The following is a 25,134-nucleotide window of genomic DNA, read 5'->3' as shown; positions in this document are numbered from 1 at the left end:
TAGGTTTATCTTTAAATTTGGATGTTGTTATTGTTATTGTTGTTTATTTTTATTTTTATTTTATTAATCATTAATTATTTGCCTTGTCCAATTTCCAAGCATCATCTCAACTCCCAATAAGATTGGAATCTTTTAATTATAGAGAAGCTTAATTTTGAAGCTTTCTATAAAATAATATTTTATTATAATTCTCTTTTTCTTTGGCAATATTCTATGTATTGTTGTAGATTGAAGAATGAATGGTATAGCTATTTTTGTAATATATAATTAAAGAATTAAGATATTTAGATTGTTGATTTTACTATTGTAGAGAATATTTTTACAATCTATTGTTGACAAATATGCTAAAGTCAACTTGCTTGCTATATCTCATCACTAAAAACATAAATTTTAGGACTTACTTTAGTATGTTATTTCTGAAGCAAAAGAAAGATTGTCTTTCTTTTGCTAATAATTATTGATAGAACAAAGAAGAAACTATATTATATATAGATTTTTTTTATTATATTCAAAATATTCAATAATTTTGATGAATATTTTATTAAGTTTTTATTTTTATATATATATATATATATAGAAAGAAGTAGAATCACAAATCCACAAAACATTAGAATTTAAGAATCTATGTAAAATATATGAAATTCTACTGTTTAATCAAATCTATTAAAACATTTAGAAACCACTTTTTTTTAAGCAATACTAAGTTTTATAAACTTGTGTTAGAATTTGGATATTAAAAATTAATTTTTAAGGAATTTTAATTATCCTATGAATATATGTATATATAATTATTTTGTAGAATTGGTGGATCAAAGAGATATATATGATGAATTAAAAAAATTCTTCTTATAATTATTGATATAATAATAAATTAAGAGATAAATAATTCTAATTTATATTCAGATTTCTTGGTCTTTTTTTATTCTACGTATTAAATATTATTCTAATTTCTTTTTCTATTTAATTTAAAAATAAGAAAATAAGAAAATAAAATCTTTTCCAAATAATATTTTAAAACCAATAATTAGTTAATATAAAAATATTTTTGTTAAAAATTAAAAATATAAAATATTAAAATATTAAAATATATTTGTTGCATTTTCTTCATTACTACAACTTATTCTTTTCAAAAATAATTTTCTTATTGAATTAATTTTTTTCATTAATTTTTAAAATTAAATCCACTTAAAAATAATGTAGTATTAAAAATAAATATTTTCTAATGCCACCAATTTTTTTGCTATTGCCACCACAAATTACAAATTTATTACATGCCATTATAGTTTTTGTTCTTATCACCAAAACCTATTCTTATTCATTTTTTAATTTATATTCTATTAAAATTATATATATATATATATATATATATATATTAAAAAAATAAAAAATAAAATCAGGTTTTAAATATTAAGAATTTTTTTAATTAGAATAAAAAAAAAAAAAACTAAAGAGATATATCAAGTTAATAACAAGTTGAAATGGCAATAGAAAAAACCATGGTAGCCTTAGTAATGCCTTTAAAATATATTTGCATTAATTCCTCTTTGAATAATTTTTTTTTAAGATAATTTTTTTTATAATAAATAATCATGTTTTTATATCATTATTTAAAAAAAATAGAATCATATAAATGTTGTAATTCAATTCAGCTTTATTGATTCTAATTACCAAATTCATCTTTATTGATTCTAAGTACTTTTTCTTGACATCATTACCAAATAACTTGTGCAAGCTCACATCTTTAATTGTCTTTGATACAAAATGGTGCTCAAGCTTGACATTACAGCCAAATAAATTAGGCAACCTTATATCTTTGACAACCTTTGATATACAAGGGTGCTCAAGCTTAACATTATTAGCAAATAAATTTAGTAATCTTACATCTTTGACTATCTTTTCTATTAAAATTTGCTCTAGTTTGATATTATTGCCAAATTAATTGGATAATTTTACATCTTTAACTATTTTTTAATATAAACAAGTACTTATGTTTGTCATCATTGCTAAATGAATTGTATAATCTCACATCTTTGATCACCTTTAATATAAGCTCTTATTCAAGCTTGACATCATTGATAAATAAATTGGACGATTTCATCTCTTTGACTATTTTACATATAGAGAAGTGCTAAAGCTTGATATTGTTGCCAAATAAATTTAGCAACTTCAAATGTTTATCTATCTTAGATATGCATAGGTGGTCAAGCTTGACATTGTTGGTAAATAATTTTGGAAATTTCACATCTTTAACTACATTAAAAATAAGTGAATGCTCATGCTTGATATTTTTACTAAATGAGTTAGAGAATCTTATATCTTTGACTATCTTATATATAAGACAATGCTCAAATCTAACATTATTGCCAATTAAATTAGGCAACTTCACATCTTTGACTACCTTTCATATGTAGAGGTGATGAAGCTTAATATCAATGCCAAATAAATTTGACAACCTTGTATATGTATCTATCTTTACAATGTAAAATACTCAAGCTTGAACTTATTGCTAAAAGAATTTGACAACCTCACATCTTTGCCTATCGTATAGAAAAGCTGGAGCTCTATGTTAACTTCATTACATAATGACTTTGGCAACTTTAAATCTTTGAATATCTTTTATATAAGAAGATGGTATCACGAACATACGCATATAAACCAATAATTACATGTATAAATAAGTAGAAGTGAGTAAAAATAGGTAAAAGTAAGTCAATTCTATAATATTTGTTATGGAAGCTTTCTAGAAGCTTTATAGATGCTACTTTGACTTTATAGGTGTCTTTAATTGACTTTTTAGATTAGAAACGTGGTCAATAAGTTGGCCATGTGCCACACATGTTCTTAGCTTGAAGACCAAGCTAACTATGTGGCCCACACATAAAAAAACTTGTCTTGTAAGTCAAGGCATATGTCCTACAAAGTCAACACATATTGGAGGTCCTATAGAATATCGCCACATAGCTCCTAGTTAGATAGTATATATAGAGACAAGAGTGAAGTCCTCTTCACTCTTGTCAACTCATTTCTTGCTTCTAGTCTAGTTTCAAGGGTCTTTAGTTTTCTCAAGTCCTCTCTTCTATTTGTCTTGAGCGATATTAGACATCTTTTTTTTCTAAGTGTTATCATGGCAAAACTTATTGAAATGAAGAGTACAATGGCACAAATGTAAGAGCAATTGAGGGAGTTAATGCTTACGATGCATCAACTCAATTTACAACCACAAGGAGCAACAAGATTGGCAGGAAGTAAAGATATAGAAATAATTGGAGCTGCTTCAATATTTGTACCAAATCATATCCATTTTCTTATGATAGAATGCCATTCCATTATTAGAAAACCTAGAATTGCCCTACTTGAGAATTTTGATGGCACCAGATGAAAGTTTATAGGATTTATCAATCAAGTATAATTTTTGATTGAACTTCAATTCCAAAGCTATCCAACTCTAGGATCACAAGTTAAATTCATTAGTATGCTTCTTTCAAATTCAGCATTATCATGGTTTTCATCTTTTCTTGAACCACGAGATCCAATATTAAATAATCTAGAAGCTTTTTTGGCAAAGTTTTGATACATGTATGGAAAACATGATGCAATTTGTGTTGCAACCAACAAGATTCGTATTTTGTGACAATACAATCGATAAGTAACATTGTACACTTCACAATTTTGACAACTTATAACTGATATCAAGTGGGATGATACTGCACTCGTTAGCCAATTTCTCTATAGATTATAATATGAGGTAAAAAAATTAATGCTCAACTTACTTGATCCTCAAACATTGAGTCAAACAATTGACTTTGCTATGAAGTGCAATAATTGTCTTTTTGAATTTTGATTTGAGAACTATATAAGTGGACCTCAACGTTACTATAATTCAATGGCAACACCAACATCTATTCAATACATACATTCGAAAGTAGAAGATATGTAAATTAATGCAGTACGTTTCAAACCTCTTACTAAGTAAGAAAAGACTCGTCGTCCTTGTCGTGTTGTAACATGAGTATACCCTGAAAATATAAAAAAAAGAGACTTTTATTAATGTTCAGTTATCTCGAATATTGGAAGCAACGATCGATTCCTATGCCAATATTGAGGGGCCAGTTCAGACACCCCGTCACAGTCAATCAAGGCATACTTACTAGTAACGAAATGCTTTGTTCGAGTCCAATAGTAGAAGTCAACAGAATCAAAAGGATTAAATTGATGACTGAGCGAGTTTGACGTGAAGGACCAATTTGATCCAATTACAGGAACATCCAGGTCTTACTACAGGCCTCTTAGCCAATATGAGACCTGAATTGGTCGGGCGACTCAATGTGGTCCCGATTACGGGGGTTTCGATTCCATTTTAGGCTGTCCTGTTCTCTGTGCCGTTTCAGGGAACGTTGTTTCCAGAGAAAGAACCTTTTAAAAGGCAAAAAATGGAGGAGAAAGCTCTGACGACGGGAGCCAATTCCGGATCCAAGATGGAAGATTGAAGAAATTCAGAGGCTAGGGTTTGAAAGAGGGAAGAATTAGGGTTAAAGGGGAGGATAGGTTAAGAAATAAAAAGAGGGAAGAATTAGGATTAAAGGGGAGGATAGGTTAAGAAATAAAGAAGGGAGAATCAGGGTTTTAAGGGTCGGAGAGCTAGCTTCACGCTGAAAAGGACAGAGAGTTGGGGGTTTTTTTTTCATAGGATTTTGGGAAGACTGAGGCAATCGTTGCTGAAAGTCAATGTTATATTGGTGAACTGGATTTTTTTTCCGAAAGAGAGAAAAGGCTAGTACTTTTGATTGTTGATGAAATGGGAGATACTTCTGTGGTTGAAATTCAGAGTTGTCTAGAAGGTTGAGTATGCTGAATGCATGTGTGGTTGTGTTAATCTGACTGTAGGGATAGAGGATATTTGCCAACAGTTTAAAGAGGTTTTGGGAGTAGGCAAATCGAGGGTTGTTTAGGGTTTTTGTGATAATTGGGGACCTACCGACAGGGATAAGAAGAATATCGGCAAGCGGTTAAGGGACATTGGTGCGGATTGCAGCATAGCCTCACAATCTGTAAGCGGGGTTGAACTGGAACTTCTTGAGCATTCGAAAGGGCTTGCAGAGATACTAGCGATAGATGTTTCACAACAAGTCAGAAGGACAGATTGAGGATCACAGCTTGCCGAAGTTCACGGTCTAAGATTAAGGTAATTAACGATAAAGATAAAATAAAAAATATAAAATAAATAAAATAAAATAAAAATAACAAAAGAAATTGAAGTTATATAAGGTCTCTAGGCATTTTATATTGGAATTAAGCTTTTACATTGCAATCTGATATAGATTGTATTTGGGTAGTCAAGAACACGATAGACTGCTTGAGTACTAGCGAAACACCATACTACATCCTACAGCCAGATGCCCAACACGTTCTCAAGCAAGATAGTACGTAATACGACATCGTTAAGAAGGATTGTACTTATATTGTAGAGAACCTAAGCACACTACTTAACATTGCTCAAAGAAGTGACGTAACCATAAAATGAAGAGTACGACAATCAAAGAAGATAGCAAGTTGGAAAACAAATTTGTCCAACTACAATAGGGACTGTGCAGTTGGAACCTTGTATAATACCTAGTGAAGGTGCTATTCTCTCCTCAGAACCCTCTCCATATTTTATGATAAATATTATTTTAGGACCTAAATATCATAAAACCTCTATCTTGTTAGGTTCAAGAACTTCAACATGTTACTTAGATGAAGAATTTGCTAAATGATATAGTATACTTTTAGTAAAGAAAATTTAATTTTTTTCATGTAGAAGTTATAGATGGTCGTCTATTGTCTTCAAGAGATGTTACTCATGAAATCCTTCCTATAGAAGTAGCAACTAATAGTCATAGTAGCTTTGTAATATTTAATATCATTAGATCTCTCTCTAATCTAGTCATTTTAGGTTTATTATGGCTAAAAAATATAATCCTAAAATAGATTGGACTTCTTGTAGTCTTAACTTTTCTGAAAGTATAATTAAGAGCATAATTAATCAAATAGAAAGTCATAAATCTAGTACAATCAAATCTATATTTGTAGGTATAAGAACTTTCTTGCATGCTGCAAAAGAAGGATCACCTTGTGTTATTTATGCCACACCTGTTTCTACTGGTGGAAAGACTTCAAGTGGCATTCCAAGCCAATATTAAGATTTTCAAGATACATTTGAGAAGAAAAATGCGGATACTCTTTTAGAACATTGTTCCTATGACTACTCAATTGACCTTCAAGAAGAAGCATAACTGCCATTTGGACCAATCTACAATTTATCACAAAATGAGTTGATTGAACTCAAAGAGTACATTGAAGAAAATCTAGCCAAGAACTTCATACCCCATTCCAAATCTCTAGCAGGAGCTCCAATTTTATTTGTGAAGAAAAAAGATGGATCATTGCGGATGTGTGTCGATTATCGAAGACTCAACAAAATCACCATCAAGAATAAATATCCACTACCTTTGATATCTAGACTCCTTAATCAATTGAATCAAGCTAAGATCTATACAAAAATAGATCTAGGAAGAGCATACAATCTAGTACACATCAAAGAAAGAGATAAGTGGAAGAATACGTTTCGAACAATGTATGGATATTTCGAATACAACGTCATGCTTTTTGGACTTACAAATGTACCAATAATATTCCAATATCTAATGAATGATGTATTTTCGGAATTTTTAGATGATTTTGTTGTCTGTTACCTAGATGACATCTTAATCTATTATAAGAACACAGATGAACATGAACTTCATGTTTGTCATGTATTACAAAAATTAAGAGATATGAGACTCTATGCCAAGGTAGAAAAGTGTGTATTTCACATTACTCAAGTCGACTTCTTAGGATACATCATTTCAAATGATGGACTTATGATGGATCCTAAGTAAATTCAAACTATTATAGATTGAAAGATCCCAAAAATGATAAGAGATGTCTAATACTTTTTGGGATTTGCTAACTACTATCAGATCTTCATCAAAGACTTCTTTCAAGTTGTAGCTCTACTTACATATTTGACTTGTAATGACAAATTTCAATGGAATCAAGAAGCGGAAGTAGCATTTGAAGCTTTAGAGACAACCTTTGTTTTTGCACCAATCTTATATTACGTTAATTTTTCTAAGCCATTTTTTATAGAAATAGACGCATCAAATTTTGCTTTGAGTGCTGTATTATCAAAAATGGAAATAGATGATAAACTTCATCCAATAGCTTTTCATTCCAGAAAATTTTCAGCAATTGAAATCAACTACAAGATCCATGACAAAGAACTTCTTCCAATTGTAGATTCATTTCAAGAATGGCACCATTATCTAGAAGGTGCTTCTAGTCCAGTCACCATGTATACGGATCTCAAGAATCTTGAATATTTTATGTCAACACATGTTTTGAATCATTTCCAAACCTGTTAGAGTATGTCTTTATCAAGATTCGAATTCAAGATCACTTATCGACCAAAAAAATAACAAGGTTTGTAAGATGTACTTTCTACACGATCTTACCTTGCACCAAAGAAAGGAGATGCTGCTTTTGATCAACAACGGATAATTCTCTTGAAGCCAAAGCATTTCAATCTTTGAGCAATGAAATCAAGACTAACCATTGATTCAACTTTCATTAAGCAAGTTCAGTCAAGTATGTCTTCTGATTCTCTTATTCATGATATTAAGAAAAATCCTTCAAAGTCTCATGATACTTCTAAATTTAAATTCAAGACAATCTACTATATTTTAAGGGACGCCTATATGTTCCAGAAGGTTAAGCTCGATTACGTATTCTTAAAGCTCATCATGACTTTCCAGCAGTAGGACATTTTGAGTATAATAAAACTTTGGAACTAATATCCAAGGACTATTGGTGGCTACAAATGTAAAAAGCAGTCAAAGATTTTGTACAATCTTGTGATGTTTGCTCAAAAATTCCTTGTCATTGACCTTATAGACTTTTTCAGCCATTACTCATTCTAGAACAACCATGGTCTTTTGTTTCTATAGATTTCATCATGGATCTTCTAATCTCAGATTCTTATGACTATATTTGTGATATTAGATCGTTTTACCAAGATGGCACATTTTGTACCATGTACAAAATCCATCACAAGTGAAGAAACAGCTAAGCTCTTTCTTGACAATATCTATCGCTATCATGGATTACCCAAGGATATTCTATCGGATAGGTGAACTCAGTTTGTATCAAGATTTTGGTAGACTCTTTTTAAGATTCTAAAAGTGGATATAAAACTATCTTTGGTATTCCATTCTCAAATTGATGGACAAATAAAGCGTGTTAATCAAGTTTTAGAGTAATATTTAAGATGTACTATCAACTACCAATAAGATGATTAGACAATTCTTTTGCCATTGATAAAGTTTGCTTACAATAACACGGTACATTCTTCTACAAAACAAAATCTTTTCTTTACCAATTATGGTTATCATCCACGAGTTGATACTTTCGACTTTTTAAAAGTTGATAACCCTGAAGCAAAAGATTTGGCAATTCATTTGTCAGAGCTACATACAACAATAAAGGCATAATTAAAAGAAGCTCAAGAACAACAAAAGGTCAATGCGGATGTCTATTGAAAGGAACAACTACCATTCCACATGGGTGACAAGGTATGGTTATTTTGTCGCAATATCAAGACCATTTGTTTTTGTGACAAGTTGGACTATCGAAGGCTTAGACCATTTTCTATTTCTGTACAAATCAATCCAGTTGTATATTATTTATGCCTACTAGAGTCAATAAAAATCCATCCAGTATTCTACATATCTCTTCTTGAACCATACAAGCTAGTAGATACACAAAGAAGAAGACAAGCTCCACCTCCTCTTATAGAAGTGGATAATAATGAAAAGTTTGAAGTGGAAGATGTTTTAGATTCAAGGGGGTACCAAAATAAATTGGAATAACTTGTCCATTGGCATGGCTATGATATTAGTGAATGCACATAAGAGCCAGTAAAGAATCTTGTAACTGCAGCAAAGGCGGTAGAGGCTTTTCATCCATGACATCCATCAAAATCAAGATGAAAACCTTTTTTATAAAAGAAACAAGATCTAGGTAAGATAACATTCTACTTTCAATCCTTGTTTGTAGCTTCTTTTTAATTGTGACACTGAGGAGATGAAGAACCAACAACCAATGGATTCGACTCAAGAGCCTTCATTTGTTGACCTCCTGAATGAGACATTATGATTGTCACAACCTTCAAGACGATGCAATCAAGATGAAGATCTTCAAGAATGACATATTCTTCCTCGAACAGATGGCAAGATACAATGCGTTTGGTATCACGACCTTGGAAGGCACTCCCGATGTTTGGTGATTTTACTAGAAGTAGGAACAACTTCTGATGGTGTTCCAAATGTTTTATTTGAAGGAAGTTATGAATGCCTCAACAACAATCAAATAATTGGGTGGTCTTTCTATCCTAGTATGGGACACTATTGATGGTTGAGAGGCCCTATCAATCATCTTTGAAGAGAATAAAGATCAGAGTATGTGGCAAATATAATTCGTCACATCATAGATTTTCTCAATATATGATGACTGCCCCTCATGGAACTCGTCTCTAGAAAGGGGGATAATGTCACGAATATATGCATGTAAGCCAGCAATTACATATGTAAATAAGTAGAAGTAAGTAAAAGTATATAAAAGTAAGTTAATTCTATAATATTTACTATAGAAGCTTTATAGATTCTACTTTGACTTTAAAGGTGTCTTTAATTGATTTTTTGGATTAAAAACGTGGTCAAGAATTTGGCCATGTATCACACATGTTAACTTGAAGACTAAGCTAATTATGTGGCCGACATGTAGAAAAACTTGCCTTGTTAATCAAGGCATGTGTCTTACAAAGTCAACACATATTGGAGTTCCTATAGAACATCGCCACATAGCCCCTAATTAGATAGTATATATAAAGACAAGAATGAAGCCCTCTTCACTCTTATCAACTCCTTTCTTGCTTCTAGTCTAGTTTCAAGGGTCTCTAGTTTTCTTATCTTTTGACAATAACCATTCCAGTTTCTTTCTTAATATACATATTGAGTTATTTCTATTTTGTCATCTTTCTTTGAGAGAAGTGTCACTTGTTTATTTGTCTTTATCAAGTTCTTATCCTTGACAGATGTTCAAGTTTGGTATGATTTTCAAATAAATTAGACAATCTTACATTTTTAACTATCTTAAAAATAACTTTGAGGTTAATATTGATATTATTACAAAATGAATTGAATAACCTTATATCTATGACTATTTTTGAGGTGAAGATGGAGAGTAGGGAGAAGGATGATAGGAAGAGAGAAAATATTCAAACTTGACATCATTGCTAAATGAATTTGATAATCTTATATCTTTTTTTATCTTTAATATAAAAATAATTTTAAGTTTAACATCATTATCAAATAAATTAGATAAATTAAAGATAAGAATTTGAAGAATGTTATTGAAGAGATGAGATGTATTTCAAGAAAAGATGACATGAAAGTAATGAAACAACTATAGATTCTTGAAACTAGACTAGAATTTTTAAAAAAAAAAAAATGTTGACAAGAATGAGGAAGGCCTCACTCTTGCTTCTATATATACTATTTAACTAAAAAAATTATATTTCAATATTTTATTATATATGTCCAACTAGCATGATACTTATCTAAATTGTAAGATAAGTTTCTAATATGTATGCCACATAGTAGTTAATATGTGTAATACATGGCCAACTTGTTAGCCAAGTTTTTAACTTATCAATCACCTATAAAGACTTAAGAAAACAAATTTATGTCTTTGTAACTTCTAAATTTTTTTTTATAAGATATTATCAAATTCACCTACTTCTAATAATCAATGAAATCTGAAAAAGTTATTTTTAAAATGGATTAAAAATCAATAGATAAAACATTCAAAAGTTAGTAAAAAAATGTAAGAAATATGCATACATAATATAGGTTTAAAATATAAAAAAAGAATCTCAAAGATTAATTTTAGATCAAATCAATAAAAATTATATATAAAGATTTTTATGAAAAAAATATTCAATTATCTAACATATTTATTTTTCAAGTCAATTAAAGATTTGAAATTACATATGTGTTCATAGTTATGTGACATCTTTATTTTTTTTAATTTTGATTTAATCTACCTTCTTATTTTTGGATTTAGAATTTTCAATAGTATAAATAATTTTTTCTATAAGATTTTAGTTTGGAAGATATAAAAACTTTAACTTGGACTTTAAAATTTGGACTTTTCTTATAGAAAGATTTTTGAGAGTTTTAAAAATACTAGTGGATTTAGGATTTTGGGATTTTTAAATTTAAGATTTAGAATTACATAAATATATTAAATTTTTTAACATCTTTATTTTTAGATTTTGACTTTAATCATCCCTTTTCTATTTTTATTTTTACTATCTACAATTCTAATAGTATAAATGGATTTGCTCTATATGTTTTTAGTTTGCAAGCTATAGTAGCTTTGACTTTAACTTTAGGACTTTAACTTTTATTATATTAGGATTTTTTTATATTTTTGAAAACTCCTTTGAATACATTCAAAAGTTGGCTATTCTAAATATATCATTAAATCATTCAAAAATTATGTAAATTTATAAATATTGACAATTTGACCATTCTGAATTTTAAAGTGGCTTTATAATAGGATAGGATTTTTTAAGTTTTTATTTGACCTTCTTTCTTATTATAGAGGTCTATAAATCTAGTAGCGGACTTAGAATGCTCTTTAAGTTTTTTAATTTTTGAATATAGAGCCTTTGACTTGATACTTTTTTTTGTTTGTCTTTTTTTTTTTTACTTTGTCTTTTTGAAATTTTGAATTGATCCACCTTCATATTTAAGATACAATTTATTCTAATAAATATTTTTAGAATCTTCAAAAAAAATTAATAGTTTAGAAGATATGAGGTCTTCAAAATAAAATATAGATTTTTTATATAATATGTAAAAATATAAAATAATAGATTTCTTTACATAACAATTTAAATTATAAATTCTGTATCTATATTCTAAATACTAAATTCCAAATTTCTTAAGTCTAAAACTTAACCTTAGTTGGTTTATAATAGGGTGGTAGATAGAAATGCCAATAGATTGATGATGAAGAAGACTAATGCTTGTAGATATTAGAAGATAGAAAAAAAGAGTGTATGAAGAAACTTACCACTTTATTGTAATATATGGTGAAAATTGGTTTGACCATATATAATCCATAGCAAATATTTAGAATATATGTTATATAGTTTAAGGAGAAGTCATATTAAAACTCAGAGATTCTCATTCATTTGTAAAATCAATATAAAACTTAAATGATCAAACCTTCAATATTTACAAATTTATACACTATTAAAATAATATAATAATATAATAATATATTTAGAATGAAAAACCTTCAAATAGATCTAATGATGTTTATAAAAAATTAATAAATCTTTTTATAATAAAATTCAAAATCCTAAAGTCTGAACAAAAGTTGCTAAATTTTGCAAATTAAGAACTTATAGAAGAAGTTATTTATATCACTTGAACTATAGATATTAAAAAAAAAAAAAAAAAAAGAGATAGGTCAAGTAAAGTTCTAAAATATAGAGATTAATAAATCTAACACCTATATTCAATATCTAAATCCTAAACCATAATTCCTATATAAGCTATATATTTTATTGTATTATTATAAATAAGTTTATATGTGATAATTTATATAATTTTTTTTATGTTTTATAAAGAGTAATTTTTTACTTTTATAAACCTCATATCTCTAAAATATAGACTTACTTAAGATTTTTAATGCACTACTAGAATCAAAAGTATCAAAAATAGTAAGATTTATTAATATAAAATTTTAAAAGACAAAGAAGAAAAATCAATATCCCTATATCTAAAAGTTTAAAAAAAATTAGTGCATTTTAAGTCCACCATTAAAATAGTATTTTCCTAGAAATAAAAAAGAATGTCAAATTAAAACTTGCATAATCCTATCCATTTTTAAAATTAACTTAAAATTCAAAATGGTTAATTCATTCTATTTTAAAATATATATATATATATATATATATATATATATATATATATATATAGATATATATTAGAATAATTTAAATATATATTTAGAATTAAAAATATTTAAATAATATTTTCAAAATTATCAAAAATCCTTCTAAAAAAATCAAAATTATAAAGTTCAAGTCAAATTTGATATATCTTATAAATTAAGAACTCGTAGAACAAATTATTTATACTTATGGAATTATAAAAATTACAAATACAAATGTGGGTCAAGTCAAAATAAAAAATAAAGAGGTAATAATATTAAACATATCCATATAATCTTAAATCCTAAACTCTAAAACTTAAAGACCAGTCTTAAAATTCTAAATCCTAATCCATACACTTGATTAATAAACCTCAAATTTAGCATTGCAGCATTTCATTTACTTAATTTACTTATAAAAAATTTTACCTTAATGTGTCTTATCTTTCATTATTATTTTCTTTGCTGCAAAAAATTTTCAAATAAATATAGTAATAATGCTAATAATAATTTATAAAAAATAAATCAAATCATTAATAATTGTATAATTATTTTATTTTAATATTAGAAGAATATTTTATTTAATTTAATATATTATTTTCATAAATCAAATTTTTTTTAATTTTTAATGTAAATTTTACAAAAGCCAATTCTACTAATGAAATTAGATTTTTCAATCTACTTTGAAACTCTTCCAAAGCCTCACATTTTCGCATGTCTAGCTTTGCCAACAAAACCTTTTTTAGCCACTACCTAATATTAATCTTATATTTCATTATTACATAAATAAAATCTAAGTAAGATCCATCAAATTAATTTCTAGAATATATAATTAAAAAAACAATAATACTACTAAATTAATAGTAGTACAATAATAATCCATACTTTTACCAAAATACTTACAATACAATAAAAAAATTACAAGAATGACAAGTTTAATGACTCTCAATTAATAATATGGCATATTATATCTAATTTTTGTTAATACCAAAGTCAAAATACATGATTACAAGGCATAAAAAAAAATACCTCAAGAGCTTTGATGAACTGTTTTAATGTGAATACCTATGCAATTCCAACATCAACAAAAGAACTCTTAGTAGAAGCTTTCAAAAAATATGTGCTTATCTTAATTATTTGAAATACTTCAAATTAAAGAAATTATTCACCTATTTTTCAAAAAATCAAGCATCATTGAATATCAAAATTAAATAATTATTAATTTATTAAATTACAAAATACAAATCTTATACAAACTTAGAGATATAGTGTTAATCTTGCTCTAAATTAATTAATAGTCTTAATTGATGTTTACAAGTATTTTATATATAATAAAAAATAAAAAATATCATATTGAATTAGTAATTTAAAAACCAAATTCTATAATGGAAAGAAGATAGTTTAATAAAGACTATAAAGGCCACTGTTATTACTATATATTTTTATAATATCCATATATCCTTTATAATTTAAAAGTTTTATTTACATGTAATATAGTTATAAAATTATAAAGATAAAAAATATAAATATATATAAATATAAATATATATATATATATATATATATATATCCTATGACATATTATATAATTTCTTCAAATTAATTAAAATATATATATATATATATATATATATATATAATACACATTAATATATTATAACTAAATCACTTTGATCTTGAATATAAAACTTTGAAAATCTTTTTTTCTAAATATAGGCTAATTTTTCTACTACTAAATATCTAAAATTAATTTAAATAATAAAATATCATATCATATTTAAATAATAAAGATATATTTTTTTACCATGAAAAAGTTATGCTTCATAATAGAGGTACTAAAAGTACACAAAGTAGAAGTATTATAATACTAAGTTTAGCAGTTGTGCAACACCTCAACAAAGCATGTAACTAAAAAAACTCAAGCCAAGGTGCAAATCCTTATCAACAAATGCATGCAACCTAAGTTGCTATTGATCCAAACCATCCTTATAATTTTCTTGTAATCTCAAGCAACAATTAAATTCCGCCTTGAGAATGCTATTTCAAATACTTGGGCTTATGTTGCAATCCATCGCACCTTCAACAGAACGTTCTTTAATCCAAGTAGGTTTAGAAAATTCCATGTTTATTAAAAGAAGTAGAAGAGACAAAAAAATCTTCATCAACAAACTTAGCAACGATGCTACTTGCATCAAAGAGAGCAATATGCAAAACCAATTTCAGCAACTGCCTAATAACTCAACAAAGCATGTAATGTTGCAACTTAGGCCAAGTAGCAAATCCTTACCAATAAATACTTTCATACTAAACTACTGATGATCCAAACTGTCTATGTAATCTTATTATAATCTCAACTAGTACGTCAATTCTACCTTGAGGATGTTATTTTCAAATACTTCTACTCATGTTACAATCCACTTCCGAATCCAAGAAAGTTTTAGACAATTGCTTATTTTCTAAAAGAAGTAGGCAAGACAAGGAAATCTTCATTAACTACTCTAGCGACAGCACTATTTGCACAAAGAGAGCAACATTATAGTCTATGGACATCTATGCAAGTAAGAAGACATGGAGCTTTTATCAATGGTGAGGAAAGAAAAGAAAATGTGGGAGAGGCTAAGTGAGGCACTATTGGCTAATATCTAATCTTGTTGTAGATGAAAATGAGATTGATTGTCGGTCATCATTTGTACAACAAATGAAACTCCAATAGAGACATCTATTCCATTGGCGTAGAAATGTGTGGCTATTAAATGTGGCCATTGCAACACTAAAATCCTAATACTGATTAGGCTTGTAGAACCACAACATAATATCAATTCTCAAAATAACTATGTGCACCACATTATAAAGAGTCCCAAAATTGCATATCAGCAAGAATCTTGTTAAAGAAAAGAACGAAATTCATCCCACACTAAAGTTGATACTAATTGTATCTTTTATATTTCAACTCTAAAATATGAACTCAATTCCACATGTTAAGTAGAATCTAGATTGCAATACCAATATAGATTCTACCTAACATGTTGTCTGCTTGTTGCTCTAGGAGTAGTGGACAAGTAATTGATTGAGAAAAACTTAAATTAATGTAAAAATTACAAAAATTGACATTAATTGTTAGCAAATAGAAGGGTTGGTATAAGTGGTGGAGGAATCCATTTATAACCTTGTGATCCATGGTTCACTTCCAATCAATATCAATGTTGGCTTTGTGCTATCAACTTTGTTTTGGCCCTTCTTCTTACTTTTTAAACTCTTCTCTTGCCCAGAATAAATGAATGTATGATGAAAAAAATCACTGAGATCCCAGAATGGGGGACATTTTGCCTTGGCCTACATAATGCTTCTATTCTCTCTTTTAATAACTTGTTTATCATCCCTCGAGAATAGACAAAGATTATTGTCTTCACCATATCATTAACATTTATAATTTTATAAATACAAGAAATTTGATAACAATAAGTCATGTACTGTACAGGTTCAATATCAACAATCCGGATTTGAAGGTGCATGCTACAATTAGGCGTGGCAGTGAGACATGTATCGGTATAGTCTTGAGGATTATCATCATTTTCAGTTGAAAACTTGTATGTGGCTATTGCATCACCTTGATGTGATTAAGCAAGTCAACTTATAGATGCAGTTGCAATGTAAAAAGAGAATGTGAAACAGATCTGAAACAACATAAACATGCCTTAACCCACACATACCACAAACAAAGGGAGAAAAATGCTGTATGTGAAGCACATCAAGAACATTGTCAATGTGAACCACTCTTGCAAGTGATTTCAAAGCCAACTTAACAGCACTGTGCTTGCTATTAAGCGAAATGCAGACACACACGACGTGTCATAGCTTTCATTTATGTCCTTCCCACTAGTCTCCACTAACTACCACTTGTCGTGCAAGTGGCAGGTAATAAGTACAAGTGTCTACATATATCAAATGACAATGGCAACGCAAATTTATAAACTCCTACTGTATGACGTAACAAACCTGGTACAAGCTCGCAAGCCTCTACGATTGGCTTATATCTCTCGAAAAGTGAACAATTCCACAAATCTAGGATGAATTGAAACCAATTTAAGGCTCGTAGTTCTCCAATACAGGTTTTCCACGCCACGTATTTCAACTGCTTGTGATTGCCCTGCTGTATGACGCAACAAACCAGGTACGGGTTCACAAGCCTCTCTGATTGGCTCAAGTCTCTGTCGGAACCTAACAATCCTACTGATCTTGTGGGAAGTAGAACCAACAAAAGACTCATAGGTCTCCGACTTCGGTTTTCTATGCCACATACTTGAACATGTTGGGGTTGTCCTTATCTCGCTCTAAATATTCACGGGCAATAAGATCCTCAACTCGCTTCTTAATCACTTTAAAATCAGGCTGGAAAGTCCAAAACAATCAAGTTAAGTGGCAGTATTCATGTCCACAAAAACCTGAACTTCAATACGAGCCCACCTGGTTAACGCTAGACATAATTCCAAGCGGAAACTACAAAGTGAACAATACACTTATATAATAAATTGTGTGGATAGCGTAAACAAATTGAACGAGGCGCACCTTGAACATCCGCCCAAGTTGCTCAACACATTCCAAGACCAGTTGCTGATGAGGCAATACTTTCCGACTCTTCATGATCCGGACAATAGATGCGTCAATGGCGTATCGCCTGTCCTTATCCACATCCTCAATCACCTTCTTCTTTTCATCCATCGGCGGCAATGGAATCTGTCAAAATACACGACATGTTCAGATTATCAGTGAAATGAAATTGACAACTAGACTCCCACGCCAATGCCTCCCAATTGCTCCAGCTCTTAACTGTAATCTACAGTATTTTGTTTTCATTAGGCATTTCAAGGACGGCAAAGATAACCTATTCCATTCACATGAAATAACCCACGAGCAAGAGCATTTCTGCTTGAACAAATAAAGGTGCTAAAGAGATCAAAAGCACGTACCTTAATCCGTCTCATCTTGTCAGTGAACTTGGTATTAAATTCAAAGGTATCAGTTTGCCCAACAGTCTTGGTGTGTGGATCTTTGTTTAGAATCTTGTACTTGGCACATGATAATGAGTGCAACAATCTAACGATATCCTCGTCTGTAAGGTTCAATTGATTCTTGATGTCGTTGTAGCTCAGCCTATCCTCAGCATTAAAGAGCAGAAGCACTGCAGCCTGAAGCACAAAGGACTCTTCGATGTGAAACAGTCAACATGGCTTAAAAAAAGAAACACTGCAACACAATATACATATCAGAAGATAAAATAGTGGCACTAGAACACTTCGAGATGCGCATTGACTGCGGAATCAGGCGGGACGTCTCATAATCTTGAGGATCCATGGGAAAATATCGTAGTAGACCTGATTTAAGTACCTGGTATGTGGTAACAATTAGCTCAATTGGCTTAGCATCAAATTTCCCAGTTATGTTGCACGTTCCTAAAGAGTATATCCAAGTCAGCTTCCTATGCTTTGTTTTCGTCTGATAGAACTCCTTGAATACTTCAACGCATTTCACCTGAAGGTTGGAATCAGCTTTGGATCAGTACAGACAGAGATTAACTATTACCTGCTATCTGCTAAAAGTAAAACTACAAATATAAGAAATCGTTCCGAAAACAGCCAACCGCAACAAATTAAACAGTAAGAAGAAAATACAGCTACATTGCATGCAGGTTGCAAATAGTTTAACTGGGCACTGACCATCTCTGCTGGTAAAGCCAGATCGGAAGACTTGTAACTGGGCCAAAAGCCAGTTGTTAGAACTGTCACTGTCAAGTCAATGCCTGGGCTCGACTGTATGTTCTCCGTCAAATATTCTTCAAAATTGGTTTGATTTTCACGTGCAAGAGTCAGATCCGTCACCTGCGAACGTTCGCGAAGTCTTAAACATTATGTTTTGTGTACAACATTCATTTTCACAACTTCGATTGTAGTAAATTGGACCAAACTCAAATAGGAGAGGCCTAAACCCTGAAGTCCCCAAAAAACCATCTCAAACAAAACTAAAATAATTACCATGCCCTCCATTTTGGAAGTGAACTGCCCCCCACATTGCTGCTTCAATTTTGTTAAGATGCTACGCTCATGGTCGTCATTAGCACTCTTGTCAAAGAGCAACCTTCGAGCCAGCTTTTTCCTAGAGCAATCGAAGGAAGAAATCATCAGAACTTTCTAAGAATAGATCCTGACACAGAATATAATGTCTAGCAGTTTGTGTGCAAACGCAGACCATCCTCTACAGCAGATAATCAAGCTGTCACAACTGATCAACATGTTCCCTATGTCAAACTAGCCAGACAAGCCATTGCTGTGTAAGTACGTTCGATGGTTTGTGCACAGGAAATTCACCTGTAAAACTCTGCAAACAGATCTTTATCGCTGATGTATGCAAGAAGCTTCACCACCTGCATTTCCAAACCAAAGCTGATTAATAAGCTGCAGAATATACAATCCTCAATAATCTAAGCCTACAGGATGGAGGATAAGATCAATTTGTAAAGAACATAAGATTATTCAGATCTTGGAGGTTTAACATGGCCTGAGTTAAACATGAATTAAGGATCAGGAGTTAACAAACTGAAGGTTACACCCTAGTTCACTCTGTGCTCCAATGAATTTAATAAAAATAAAATAAAAATAAAACATTTAACTTTGCAACAATGAAAATTAGCTAAAAAATTACAATTCCAAGCAAAAGTACATATTCAAGCAGTACCTTTTCAAGTGTGTCTTCAATTGCTTCGTCACTTAACTTTTCACTTCCACCCTTTTTCAATAAATTATCACAAAATGTGGCCAGTAACTCTGCACTTGTACTCCCTGCAACACCCTTGTTGCAGAAGACTTCAAAAGCTTCCTTCAGGGCCTGCAAGTAAAACCAAACGCCACACCAAAGTTCTTCATTTATCACATCTAATGAATTTCTAAAGAGAACGATAAAGACGCCGACATCATCGGAACAAGGAAAGGAGTCACTCACTTTGTGAAAAAGGGAGTGGTTGACGAAGCACTCGCTCACATACTGCAGATACTTGTCATGTAACTCAATGACCTTCCGCACAAAGGCCTGCGAAGAAAACCAGAGAACCATGAGAATATTTCTTCTCGTCATTTCTATCCAACCATATATTGCAATAAAACAGCTTTACACCTGCACTAGCATCCCTGAAAGTGCCAGGTCTTAAGAAGAAATACCTAAGATCTCCGGAAAAGATGAACAATAATCTCCAAAACTTACTGTAATGAAACTATTTGAGACTAAACTTGTACTTTGGTTATTACCTGTTCTTGAACTCCAACAGTATCTTTCTTTTCAGCCTGCACGGAGTACAACAGATCTTCTTTGATATCAGGAAAGTTAAGCGACCGCATGAACAGTTGCCTGCCGCCCAACAATCAGCACAGAATAACTACAATACACTTCATAAAACACACACAGGAAAGATATAGAAAGTCGAACCTTTTTGTTACCAGCAGCATCTTCAGCTTGCTTCACAAGGGCAGTTCCCTCTTCTGTGACATGCTGCAGAGAAGAAAAATGTTACAAGTGAATCCTGATAACGGTTGAGAATGTTCAAAGCACTTCAATATCACATAGTCATGGAAGAAACTCGACAACAAATCAACCTACTCACTACTCTTTCAACGCCTCAGATACCTTTTGTTAATATATCCATAGCCCGGTTCATATTGAAAGGTTTGATTTCAGACAATGCTGATTAAACCAAAGGCTAAAGATTGGGTACCAGTTTAAAAATGGCTGCCACAGGTTCCAAACCCTTCGGAATTCTCAAGAATAGCCGATACATTCTTGAAAGATCTTCAACTTTGTCGTCTCTTAGCAGAGTGTGGCAGCCGGAATGCTCCTTCTCAAGTAACTGTGGCTCATATTGAGTTAATAATTCATGCTGTACCCTCTCCAGCAATTTATGCTCACTGCTAGCATGTAAGTAATGCCCAACCCTTTCCTTCTCCCTTTTCAAACATTCCTCAGCCTTGAGCATATAATCAGGACATGAGTCCTCTTCAATCCAGGACGCTGCCTTTCTGGAATAATACGAAGCTGTATCTTGGAGCATAAAAGTCTCGAAATCAGACTCATACGCATCCATATTACCCATTCCAATCTCAACAAAAATACCCAGCACATTCTTCAAGAGCGCCCGATCGATTTGTTCGCCTTCGCGCTCACGGTCAATCTATGGAAAAAGAAACGTCAAATGTATCATTCATACGCTCATGCTGATCACCAAATCAATGTCATCTGAATAACCTCCGTGAAACACTTTTTTAAAAAATAAATAAATAAACCTCACCAGTGCAATTACAGCATCCTTAACATTAATCTTTATCTCCGCGTACACCTGCGCATTGAAACTCATACTTGGGATCAAAATATAGAGAAGGCATCGAAAAAGCGAAGGCTCTGATTAACCCGAAAAGAAACAACAAGAAGACACTTATTCTGAAATAGGCTCCGAGTCACGAGTATCGTACGAGATCGCGGAAACACATGAGCCCGACTTCACTAAGGGCTGGAAGTGATCGCCTTGCGATGAAGTATCGATCTAAGTAATTAAAAAACCGAGACAGCCATCGAACCATAATTTTGTGATTATCCCATCGCTTCACAAGCTCCTTCAGCATGAATTCTTCGTGTTTCTCTCTTAAGGCAGGCAATACCTACATGCCGAGCACACACGAAAATTCAAACCAGGAAACCTTAAGAAAAGTCACAGGTCTTGTAAAATACATTTCTAATATCAAAAGAATACAGTAAAAACTCATCGAAAGACCCATGCATCTAGATATCGCTGATAGTAATTAGTCCATGATGCAAACTCTGCAAGAAAAAAAATTGAAGGCAATTAATATGGCCCTGCTTCAATCTCAAGATTTTTGTCTGCCCGTGTTCCAAAAACTCACTGAATTCAGTAACATCTCTCATGGGAAATAAAAAATATATAAATAAATAAATAAATAAATAAAATCCCACAATGACTGCACCTTGGATTTGATGTAGTCTTCGAAGGACTCCCTGTATCTGTCATAGAGTTGCTGAGAGTAATCCTGAGGAGGCTTCTGCGTACACATGTTGTATATGGTTCTGTACAAACAGCATTAAGGACCAAAAATTTGGAGAATTGAATTAATTGAAAGAACAGTAATAATTTTCTAAAATAATATTGATAATAAAAGATATCATCTCCTCTGATAATCTCTTCGCTAAATCAATTCATGTCTTTTGAGTCTGTTTGGGAGTACCAAATCCTACATTCACAAGCAAGACTTCTGTTTCTTGTACGTATTGTGTATCGGTGAAGTACACAACGCTTTCCTCGTACAACATACCCCAAATCACAATACGAAAACGACTAGAAAAATAGTCTATACAATTGCCATGCAGCTGATAATAAACTTCGCGGTTCGTCATGGTTCCAGTACCACGAAACCTATCCTAAAAAAAGGATCAAAATCAAATTTGGATACGTGTAAAGCAACATGTATTCCTCGGAGCTGAACTGTTGTTCGGGCACACCCTCCAGAATATTCTTTAGCTTGGTGATGCCTTTCTTCATAAAGCTCCATCCCTGCTCCAACTCGATCACCTTCCTCTCGTTATTCATCTTCTCGTCGTCTACCGCCCGCTTCTTCCTCCACAACCGTTCAAAGGTTCACTCAGCAACTTTTCACTCAACTCCGAAAACTGCCTCTAAACCACCACCACCACCTCCTACTCCTCTTCCACCTCCTTCCAACCCCTTCCAAGTAACCCTACCCTAAAAACTGCATCAAAAAAACCACACTACACCATCACTCAACCAACTCTGCCTCCAAACGAATCCACCCCTTCGACACCTCTTCAATCACAAGCCTCACTCAACCTTGGTTTGACCCCGCAATCCCCGTTCTAATCATCACCACTAAGCAGAGGACCAAATATTTACAAAAAAAAAAAAAAAAAAAAAAAAAAAACACTAGACCTAGGACCGCCACTGACAACCCTCCTCACTTCAAGTGTTCATTCCTCCCGTTGTCTCCACATCAATTGACTAGTCTCCACGCCCGGTGCACGACGGTCGACGCGTTCCAGCGTCACAACACAGAAATTGGATATCCGATCACACAATCGCAACCCCAGGCAACTCGACTAGGAAACAGGCCTCCTCCCCTGTCTTTCACTCGCTCTCTCTCTCGCTCTCTCTCTCGCTCGCTCGCTCTGCCTTTCCTTTGAAAAGATCAAAATGATACGATACCTCGCAAACCTCCAAACTCAATTGGGGAACCCTTTCCTACAGGCACCAATACCTCGGAGTGTGCACTTCTTCATTCATTCATCCTCCCACTCGCGTACGTACGTACATCCATCTTCCTTGTACATCCATCTTCCTTGTACATCCATCCGGCTTCTCGCAGGTTCGGCACGGAACCTGGAAAATTGCGTGTCACGGACGGACGGAAGGACGTCGTGGGTTGGGAACTCATTAGTAGTTGGATCTCAACCATGTTCGTAAATGGTTAACAAAAGAGGGTGAATTTGGCCTTTTATTGTCATCAAAAATAAAACATACATCAATATATTAAGATCGCTCAAGGAAACAAGTGGTGGCTCTCCACTGCATAGATGGGCCTTTGTTTTCATCAAAAAGGTTCATGTTTTGTAGAATTCACAACCCATTTTATAGTTGATCAGGGAGTTCTACAGGATGTTTCTCATGGTATTTCACACTGATTTTCTCCTCTTCAAATTTTTGCACTTCATACTATAATGCAATCATATAGATACTAGAGATACTAGAAAGGCAAATATATCGGGGAAGGCTCAGCATTTGTTTGAGTTTTGTGTTTTGATGATTTATTAAGATTTATTAAAAAGACAACAATCAAGAGCTATTTGAAAATATTTTACAATACAAGGTGCATAATCCATGTGCAATATCAAATCCTCAAGCGCCTTACATGGAAGATAGTCATCTTACAAAGTGGTATCCAAAGGTATTTGTAGAAGAAATAACAATGCATGCCAATGGATATCCTTAATATCGACAAAGAAATGATAGAAGAATGTTTGAAGTTCAGGGAATGGTTATTAATAATAGGATTGTTGTTCCATTTTTTCCAAAATTATCTTAGAAGTAGAATTTTTATATTAATGTTGAGGTATGTGCATCTATTTGTGCCATCAAGTATATTCACAAATACATCTATAAGGGCCATGATTGCATCACAATGCAATTTGAAAACCAACAAGTTGAAAACAAACAATATTTGGATATAAGATACATTGAAACTCCAAAGGCTGCTTAGAGACTTTTTGGCATGTGGATGCATGAAGAAATGCCAAATATTGTTTGTTTAGCCATTCATCTTTTAAGAATGCATCAACTGATATATGATCCAAATGACGAAGTAGCTACAATTTTAGAATGTATTGAAAGACAAAAGATAATATTAACTTCATTTTTTAAGACGTATGCAATAGTTGCAATGGCAAGATTATATATATATATATATATATATATATAGAGAGAGAGAGAGAGAGAGAGACAGATAGATAGATATATATATACCAATAATTTCTACAACATTTTGGTTGGCATAAGACAAGAAAAATGTGGACATTAAAAAAACATGGATTTGTTATTAAAAGATTATATTTTGTAAATCCTGCAATAGAAGAAAGATATTATTTGAGGCTTCTATTAATCCACATTAAGGGTCCACAATCATCTAAGTACTTAAATATTATTTATAGAATCTCTCATCCAACAGTTAAAAGTGAATATGCAACTTTAGGGTTGCTTGAAGATGATAGAAAGTTGCAATAATATTTGGAAGATACATCAAGAATATAAATTGGATCTCAATTGAAGGCATTATTTGTTATTTTTCTATTATACAAAAATCTGCTTAATCCATTAAACCAATAGAAAAGATTTTGAAAAATCATCCTAGATAATCTCAATGCCTATTTACAAAGAAAACATGGAATTAGTAATCCAATGGAGGAACATATTAAGGATTTTGGACTTTTCTT

General features: G+C 31.6%; 1 protein-coding gene across 1 annotated transcript; it reads right to left on the bottom strand.

The window, feature by feature from the left end:
• Positions 1–16,869: 16,869 nt before the first annotated feature.
• On the bottom strand, positions 16,870–23,331 carry LOC112293518 (cullin-1). Its single transcript, XM_024543022.3, has 16 exons — positions 22,587–23,331; positions 22,104–22,203; positions 21,594–21,779; positions 21,413–21,460; positions 20,843–21,295; positions 20,557–20,619; positions 20,379–20,414; positions 20,077–20,163; positions 19,813–19,962; positions 19,446–19,501; positions 19,113–19,233; positions 18,798–18,959; positions 18,469–18,612; positions 18,051–18,269; positions 17,650–17,817; positions 16,870–17,472 (listed from the first exon to the last, which is right to left on the bottom strand). The coding sequence occupies exons 1-16, from the start codon at positions 22,721–22,723 to the stop codon at positions 17,371–17,373; spliced, it is 2,232 nt and encodes a 743-aa protein (XP_024398790.1). The 5' UTR covers positions 22,724–23,331; the 3' UTR covers positions 16,870–17,370.
• Positions 23,332–25,134: the final 1,803 nt, after the last annotated feature.

This window comes from Physcomitrium patens, chromosome 16 (genome assembly GCF_059467195.1).
Source record: "Physcomitrium patens ecotype Gransden chromosome 16, ASM5946719v1, whole genome shotgun sequence".
NCBI classification, from domain to species: Eukaryota; Viridiplantae; Streptophyta; class Bryopsida; order Funariales; family Funariaceae; genus Physcomitrium; species Physcomitrium patens.
This window is presented reverse-complemented; position numbering and strand designations above follow the sequence as displayed.

Coding starts and splice junctions, on each gene's coding strand:
- LOC112293518 (XM_024543022.3), bottom strand. CDS start 22,723: ATGAATAACGAGAGGAAGGTGATCGAGTTGGAGCAGGGATGGAGCTTT. Junction 19,502..19,812: donor TTGAAGACACACTTGAAAAG/GTACTGCTTGAA, acceptor TTGGAAATGCAG/GTGGTGAAGCTTCTTGCATA. Junction 17,818..18,050: donor ACAAGATGAGACGGATTAAG/GTACGTGCTTTT, acceptor GTATTTTGACAG/ATTCCATTGCCGCCGATGGA.